The 8,991-nt window shown below is 44.8% G+C and overlaps 1 protein-coding gene across 1 annotated transcript; it reads right to left on the bottom strand.

Moving 5' to 3' along the window:
* Window positions 1-363: 363 nt before the first annotated feature.
* LOC146191254 (uncharacterized) lies at window positions 364-5,676 on the bottom strand. Its single transcript, XM_084599901.1, has 3 exons — window positions 5,567-5,676; window positions 2,903-2,995; window positions 364-499 (listed from the first exon to the last, which is right to left on the bottom strand). Exons 1-3 carry the CDS (start codon window positions 5,668-5,670, stop codon window positions 364-366), a joined length of 333 nt encoding a protein of 110 aa, XP_084456027.1. The 5' UTR covers window positions 5,671-5,676.
* Between the last annotated feature and the right edge of the window lie 3,315 nt (window positions 5,677-8,991).

Here is an 8,991-nt window from a genome sequence, read left to right as displayed (position 1 = left end):
ACAGCAAAACTGATAACTGCTTCGGTGCGTCCTGATCGAGGCTACACTCAATTCATCCTTCTGGGGACATTTGGATCTAAATAGTCTTGCTCCACTCTGGTGGGATTTTGATACTCGTATAGGAGAGACGACTATAGCAGTGACCATACTCTCCGCTTTTCGGCTGCAGCGAGGAGAAAACGAACACCTCAGTAAGCTTGAACTCTAGGAACGAAGCGAACGAACGTACAGGTTCTAAACGCACAGCTTGCAAACTCGCGCTAGTTCAACTGTTCTCGGAAGCCGAGAAGAGAAAGGAAAGGAGAAGGTTGGTTGGTGGTTCCCGCGTCACCGGGGGGCTGGTGGGAGGACGGCGCGAGCGCCTTAGCGCCCGGGCCCGAAGGGATCGTTGGCCAGCTTGAGTCCTAACCGAGCCTTGGCGGCCTTGGCGCCAGACGCTCCTCGCGTCATGCCAAAGTCCAGCATGCCCCGAGACCTCTTCGGCAGCACGTCGAAGTTGCTGCAACGAGAGAGAGAGAGAAGAAGATAGAGGTGTACTTGTCAAATAAGCTCAGAAATGTAGGCCAGCGGCCTCAGAGAAGAAATAAAAAAAAATATGCACCGAAGATTCGATGGCAGGAAAAACTGTCATCTAAGCTTTAGCCCCCAAACGCGAGCATCAGCTGTTCGAGCCGAGACATGCATTGTGATCAGAAAGAAGCCGAATGATGACTGCTATGGCTAGTAAAAATCGATTGAGACATGTGTCAGCTCTCGATTCGGTTGTGCGCTGCGCTGCGCAAGTAATACCTTTGCTAATTAGATGGTTTTCAGGGTTCAGTGCCACGCAGATTGTCAGTGTTCGATATATTCTCGTTAACTAAGTACGCTTAAGAGTGTGTACTATTGGTTTATTTCTAGCAAACATAATGTGGTTATTTTAATTGCTTGTTGTATACCGGCTACAATGTTCAGGGTCGTCCACATTTTGGGTGAACACGCGATCCCGTGACCACTCTTTTAAGAGCGTCAGTACGGCTCAGCCGACAGTGCACCGAAACAAAATCACTGTCCAGGCGTAACACCAACTACGGCTTTTTCCGTGCCTGCGCCACATTGCTACGATACGCAGTTATGTTGCAGGTAATACTGCTTTAAACAGAGTGACGAACTCCTCGAGTGTTCCCCTTAATATTGGACAACCTTGTATATAAGGATTTAGACACTTTACTTGCCTTGCAACCCCGCTTTCAAAACAATTTTTCTTCTCGCTTGCCCCTGTAGTTAGAAGCCTGTTTGTTTGTTTGTTTGTTTGTTTGTTTGTTTGTTTGTTTGTTTGTTTGTTTGTTTGTTTGTTTGTTTGTTTGTTTGTTTGTTTGTTCGTTTGTTTGTTTGTTTGTTTGTTTGTTTGTTTGTTTGTTTGTTTGTTTGTTTGTTTGTTTGTTTGTTTGTTTGTTTGTTTGTTTGTTTGTTTGTTTGTCTTCTGCTCGACGCGTTCTGATTGTAGTTCGGCTGGCTTAGTTCCAAATGCTCAGCTATGAACAATGCGCGTGATGGTTCCTTGGCTGCAGAAGAGTAGAGTTTTCTCAGAGTCCATAGCCGAACAGGCGGAATAAAAAGTCGCGTTCGTGAGCATAGAACCGCTTGAGTAGCATGCGGGGCTACAAGAACAGATAGGACAAAGCATAGGTGACCGTCAACATGTTGATGGCATATAATGTAAAAGGTTTGAACTTTCAAATTTAATATAACTGCGCAGCCAAATTCGCGTATTTCAACTATCAACTTAGCCTAGATCACATAGTGTTTGCTAGGAATACCTGCCGCAAAATACAGGACCGTATCTTAATGACTGTTTGCATGTTGTGTAATAAGTAAAACAGCATCAAAAAGTGTGACAAATATAAATCAAATTATCGGGTAGTTAAACTTTCAGGAATTTATCCAGTGTAAAGCTGCAAAATTGACCCCAACCAGCAAGCTGGGGGCGAAAGAAAACGGAAGATTCAGGTATAGCGCATATTCCCGGGCCAAGTTCACCTAAATGGCATCTAAAATAACGACCCGTACCTTAAAAAGACTAGTAGAGCAATGCAAATTCAAGAAAAATATAACTTTTTTTTTTCAGGAACAAGGGGGGGGGGAGCTAATGGTTATGCTGACACAATGTCGCTAATGGCTTCCGTTTGCGGCTCCCCTTGCATTTCCTATTTAATGTACATTTCGTTTTTGCTGCTTGCTTAATCGCTGGTCTCTTAGTTTGTACCTCCATTTTCTCACATGTATGCTCCTTAACATATAGTTGTAAGCTATCACATTATGAAAAAGGCATCCGGCATTTAATTATGAAGTCTCGCTTTATCCTGCCCTCATGAACGCGCCTACATGACACGTTCATGACACTCCCACATCAAAGCAGCTGCTCGAGTAAGCAGCTCCTGCAAAGCGGCCACGTAACGTGGTCTCGTGACGTCACACAACCCGCCGACCTATCAGCGCTCGGCAGTGTAACCTGGCAACTGCCACCTGCCAGAGGCATGCTATGATTATTCGCTCACAACGACAACGTCGCCACCGACGACGCCAATGCCCACACCACATTTGCTGGCGGCCGGACTTTTTGACGCTCGTTTGCTGATGCTAAGGTACCATCTAGAATAACCATTTAAAACTGGTGATCGTTAAGGCGGAATTCAGCTGTCAGCATAGCGAACGTCTAAATATCATGATCATTTATTTGTTCTCGATTCAACCTAACGTGCAAAACGTATTTTCTCAAGTTACTCTGAAGTGTTTTTAAATCTTTCACCTGGTGATACTCATGGCTAATTACACGAACAACACGCCGGCCTAGCTTCGAACCGTTCATTAGAACGGTACTGTAGTCCACTTCGCTTTCGCAGGGTTGCTGATTAGTTCTTACCTGGACCGGCTCCTTAGCAAGCTGAGAAGGTAATCTTCGTCGGGGGTCAGTGATGAGTCGTAAACCGAGTTCTGGCGATCCCGATCTCGGTCCCTGAAATGAGAATACGAAAGTGAGCGTGCGAAGAACATTAGGCGCTCGTTATAAATGGCGACGAAAGGGTAACGCGAACATGAAGCTCATTTGTCTGTGATAAAGAATGCCCTCTCGTCTTTCGAGATTTAGTATAAGGTAGGCTAACTTGGACTCAGACTTAACGTAGCGCTAGGTTCGCGCTCTACCGTGTACGCTTGAAAGGACACTCGGAAGCCATTCCTTCATTCCTATCACGGATGGATTGCTAATGTTTATGTTATGTCATGATCTTCAGTTCACATTAGGCACTCCTTTTTTCTTTCTATGGTTATTTGTTTTTAATCTCGATTCCTATGTGATCGCTTATTTTCTATCGCTTAAACAAGGGTCATATGTGCACCTGCATCGAAGGCTTGAAGAATTTGTATTAGGTCCGTGTACATTATGCACTCAAAACTCTACTTGCAAGGTAGTATTAAGGAATTTGTGCTTAGGCAGATTCCATTCGCCGTTTTCGAACGATGTCGTTAGCAAGCAGAGCTAAGCAAAATGTTCTTGGATTCCAGCAAAACTGACAAAGTTTTTCACGCGTACAGGCAAAATCGACCCCGGTAATACTTTCTTATTTCGTTCTGTGAGTATCAGCGGTCTCTTGATTATTCCTTTAAAAAACTGATATGCATGTGAATCGTCTTGGAGATGACAGGTATATATTCTTAAAGCATGAAATCGGATTGCTTTCTAAGGTTTCACAATTCAAAGCCTCTTAAGCTATGATGGATGATGTAGTGTATAGGGCTCTGAATACGGTTCTATTGACATGCACTCTTATCACAAAGTGCGCCCTAATCGCTATCACTTTGGTTCGCATAAGGAACTGGAAATATATTTTGTCCACTTGCGATGATAGCCATAACAGAGCGTCCTAAAACCCACAATAAAGCATTTTTTTCTCGTTAGCAAATCCGAAAGATAAAGCGCAAAATACAACAATGATCACGTAATTTTACTGTCGCAAAGTTAGGATTGTATGCTGTCTGCAGCTTCAAGAATGTTCAACATACAGAAAAGTTTTCTGGCACAACAATGTCTTTAGCCATGATTATCGACGCTTAGAAGTCAGTAGGTCGGAGATGAGAATGTAATACGCAGCAAGACAATATGCAAACATTGCTGTTTTCAAAAACATATATGCAGGTAAATAATTGCCGGAAGTCTCGATCAGATGTCATTTAGTAGAAGGCGAATATTTTGTAGGACTGGATCCGTAATGGCGGCCATATATATTCAGCATTCTGAATTCTACTCTCAGAGCAGTATTAACATTATTGCGCATATAGTAGTGCACGGTAGCAGTATCAATGTTGCATTAATATCAGTAACCTGGTCCACTACACCATGTCTAACGTTTCTACCGACCTCGTGCAATCATATAAATGTCCTGGTTTCATCCCTGCCATGATTTTGCGTCGAGTACGTATATTTTAAGCGCTACGTCACCCGCCAAAAAACACTCGACTTAATAAAGCATCATGTCCAATCTGACCCACAGCATGTGAAGGTACCAAATATGTAGTGAGATGAAAACTTGAATGCACGTTTCACATCTGGCCTCACACTCTATCGTATATACCCGAAGCACTTGAATCAAATTTGAAACATAGCAACCAGTTTCATTCATTTCCTGATACTATTTTAATATATGACTATCATTAATTGCACTCCAACACCTGCATTTGTTCATCGTCGCCACAAAGCTATCTTATAAGCGTTTCACAAGTTCTTTTATCATCAGCTATGAAAAGGGTACTACATTTGCTCACCGCACTATGCAGATCCTTCATTTTCAATGTGACAGATTTTGCTTCAAAATATATCCTACACTTCTTGCTTTCATTCTTATGTTCCTCACCGCCTAAGTAGCAACCTCTGACGAGGGTCTCTCAAAGAGCTATTACACTAAACCGAAATCAGTAAAACGCACAAACTCGATAATTTCACATAACATTCCTGCCTCACTCCCAAAAGCTCTGGTAAAAGCCGAACCCTTTAAGCGGCATGCTGTGATAATGCAAGGCAGCGAACATCGCTAAAATTTCAAGCATCCCCACCGGCTCTGAATAAGAACGTTCAAACGACTCATGCTTGGAAGTATTCTAGGTTTGCTTGAATGCCCACGATTTTTGTTCACGCATTGTTATCGACGTCCTCAGGTATCGTAAATTCTTAGAAGCCCTTTCGTTGCACTTGAGGTTCTGGTTATTACCAACTATACGCGTGGCATTAGCCTTGCGGGTTCTGCCAGAATTTACTCCTTCGTAGTGGTGCTTAGATATTAATTAATGCCCGGACTTCATGCTTAGAATATTCACCTGACAGATCTGCACAGCCATGTAAGCAATCCCTTACGTCGGATGTCATACTGTACGGTTATCAAAGTGGGGCAATGCTCATTGATGTTCAGAGGGAAATGTGAAATTAACAACAGCCGCCGATGTTACAAGAACGGGAAAAACAAGCAAAGCTTGTACGTATATCACGCAGTGTTCATAGCAGCGCGGCAAGAAAATTGCTCAATGCTGTACGAACCAGGACTCGGTCTCGAAGGTGCCAGTGGGAGCAGATGCGGACGCCTCGGCGAGCAGCACCAAGCCCACCACAACCAGGATGCAGGCACTCACAGGTCGCACCATGGCACGCAGCAGTAGGGGCCGCTGTTGGGAGGAAAAACAGGAGATGGCGCTGATTCACTGATAATGCCTGAATGAGCTCCCAGAGCGCAGCGGGAAGCGTGGGACGCCAACACAATGCCACGAAAAAACACACTGAACTCCTTTCAAAGGTTGCGAGGATGTGAGTTAAGTGGGAATACCAGCGTGTCATCACTTGCGCCGAGCCCTCTCACAGTGCTGTTTTGTGTTGCGTAAAGGTGTTTCCCACACTGCATTGAACAGTATATGCAGTGTGCATTGTTTTCTTTGCCAGCTCGTGTTAACTGTTTCTTGCGTATGGTCGAGGAAAAGGCGACCTCGCGACTGGCGCTTTCGTGTTGTTGTTTTTTTTTTCACATGTTTTTCCTGCTCTTTACTTCACAGAGGAGAGCCGAAATACAAGCCACTGATGAATATAACTCAGTGGTAGGCCGAAATAAAGACTCTGTAATGAACAAGATATCCTCGAGATAGAGGACAGATATACATACGCGGTGAAACGCTTGCAAAATGGCACCTCAGAACACAATGTGGCGCGTTGTTTGTCCAAAGTAGCTACTACGGATCTAGTCGACGTGAGAAGTTATCTCAGCACGCGTGATTTCAGGTCCTTTCTTTGTTCGTGTATACACGATACGTTTTTTATCCGGAAGCACTTGCATAGTCCTTCAGATAATTCCCTATTTTATATGACGCCTTCAAAACAGTCAACAGATGATCTAAGGCAACGAAGAACACTGGCTCTCGATGTTGTAATCAGCACAGCTGCGACAATGACCACCAATTATTTTGGAGTGAATAATTAATGCACTGGCTACATTTGCGTGCGCAATACTTTAAGGAGAAATTATTTCAGCTGCGCGAAAGTATCGTGCGGTACAGGAATAATGCAGGACTGAGAGCTAATTTCCGCAACAGACAGAGTCCTGATAAACGTCGGTACTTTGACCTCATAATCTGTCGCAACTGCTGTTTACGAACTCTTTAGACCACCAATCGATGCCCGTTTCATAACTGCCCTCTCTCCCAATCTTCCCCTTCTCGCGGTGGACCCCGGCTCTCAGCGGTCGCAATTCAATGCTTGCCTTGACGTGCCGCAATATTCGTAAAGCAACTAAATTCTTCCAAATTTCTCCCCCCCCCCCCCCCCCAAGCTTCACGAAGGAAGCTCCGTCTCCAAATACCGAAGCTTTCAAACTCGCGCGCAGATCGCCAGCTGAGGCGAAGAAGGGCCAATTAGAACGCTGCTCAGCACAAGAGGAGAGGCCAGCCAATCTTCGCACCAGCCTAGTCAAGAGCCTCGTGGAAACGGAAAAACGCCTTAAGCCGGCTTTCATAACCCTACATGGCGTCTTCTTGCCTAGTGAAGCGGACGCGCGGCAGCGGGCAGTCAAACCTTTTCCTAAGCCTTTCTGCCGCCTTTCCTTTTCCGGCGGTAATCCGCTCTCGTTCCGGCCAAGCAGCTAATGCTTCAAAGCGCGTCATGGCGCGCGCCCAGCTTGATGGTTCCTCGCCTCTCTTTCTCTCGCCTATGGCGAGCTAGCCAAGTGGGAGGGTGACACGCACGGTGGAGGCGACGGTGAAGGCGTGCTGCACACCTGTCTTGCTTGGCGCGAATATCGACTGGCCACCGACGCTGCTGACACCCAGCCCCGAGGAAGACCAGCGCTGATACCCGAGGCCAGTTTCCCCTTAATTTTCCGCCTGGCTTCACCGGAACACACCTATTAAACCGCGCACCTTCGTCGGCGCGCTCACCGCAATTCCAGTAGCTCCGGGCTTCTCCCTCGCTCTCCCTCTTCCACTGTTCCCCCCATTTTTTCTCAGGACAACAAGAATAAATCAATGCCGCTGAAATGAATTGGTCTCGTATTCTTTTGCCGCAGCCATTACCAAATTGTTGTACCTTTGACGTTTCTACGCTTGACTGCAGATTTCTCTCGCTTTAGCGGTACCTAGGAACAACCCACGAACCATTCTGAATGGAAGTAAACGGGAAGACGAAAGAAGCAAAATCGAACGCTAAGGACAAGAAGGGCGATAGCAAAAACAACGGCAAGCGATTGTGAACTTTTCTATTGACTCCAGCAACGTCCATGCAGAGAAACCGGCCAGCAAGCGCCATTAGCTTCACGTCACCAAAGCTTACGCAACAGCGACCGCGATCGGCGCTGACGTATTGAAAACAGTTTGCTGCTCGCGCGCACAGAGTAGACGCTGCCCGCTCTCCGACGTTACGCTTAGTTGCTCGGGAAAGCGCAGTTTCCTCAGACCGCTTTGCTGGCTGTCGACAGCGCACTGGTTTCTCAATCGTTACAAAAATATACAAACCGTAGATAGAGGCAGTACTTAAACTCATTTCTGCTGTCGTCGCTTCCGAGATTGTAGGGATATCGCTTAAGCTGCCGTAATATACCGGTGTAATGAAAAGTGACGCCTCAGAAATTAGTTTCTCATCTCCTGCCTTCTTGGAAACCATTATGAGATAGCAGAGCGTGGCTTGTATTAGTTAGACGTTTTTATTTTATTTTGAAGCTCGGAATACAATTCTTCCTAGATTTAAGAGTGAGGGTCTGTGTCTGTGCTTGAGTATGTGGGCGGTAACATTGCACTTTTCACGTCGCTGTGTTTTTATTTTGTTTTTGTTTTTTTTTATAGAAGGGCGTGTGTAATTTAGGGCGCGCGCATAAAAATAAAAGCTCTCTTCTCTCATCACGAGATTTTATGTCTAGGAAAATCTGCGCCTCTGTCTCAACAGGTCCGTCTGTAAGCAATGTGCAAATAAATTAAAACATTAAAATATCGATTGTGTTTTCTTTTTTATAGTAAAGTGCTGGGTTTTTAGTCTTGAACCAGGTGGTGATTATGATTTCAAAATTATTTGTGATCAGTCTGGTCAAGCCAGTGTTCGTCATTTGCCCTATAATAAGAAATCGCCGAGAAGTTTATGAATAAATGCGAAATAAACATAACCGGTAATAAAATATGCGCTTGTGTTTGTGGTTAATCTAACTTCTGCCCTAATTTCGGATTAGAATCTTCTCTAGGCGATTGAGCGTTTATTATACGTGCGTGAATATTTTACGTCCTTTGCTTGTCATGGGAACTAACAACTACGATTGGCAAGAATAAGATTACAAGCAAAATGTAAATAGCAGATGACGTAAGGCAAGAAAAGCAATTTTTTTTTTTTGTGCCTCAGGGTGCCTACCATTCATTAATCAAAAACTGTTTTTTTTTTCCTTTAATTTGCATGAAAATCCAATCATCCACAAAGGCGCGTAATCCTGTACTTTCCGCTGC

Source organism: Amblyomma maculatum, chromosome 4 (assembly GCF_055883805.1).
Source record: "Amblyomma maculatum isolate TAMU_Amacu chromosome 4, ASM5588380v1, whole genome shotgun sequence".
NCBI classification, from domain to species: Eukaryota; Metazoa; Arthropoda; class Arachnida; order Ixodida; family Ixodidae; genus Amblyomma; species Amblyomma maculatum.
Note: the sequence above shows the minus strand (reverse complement) of the source record. Positions and strands in the feature narration are given on the sequence as shown.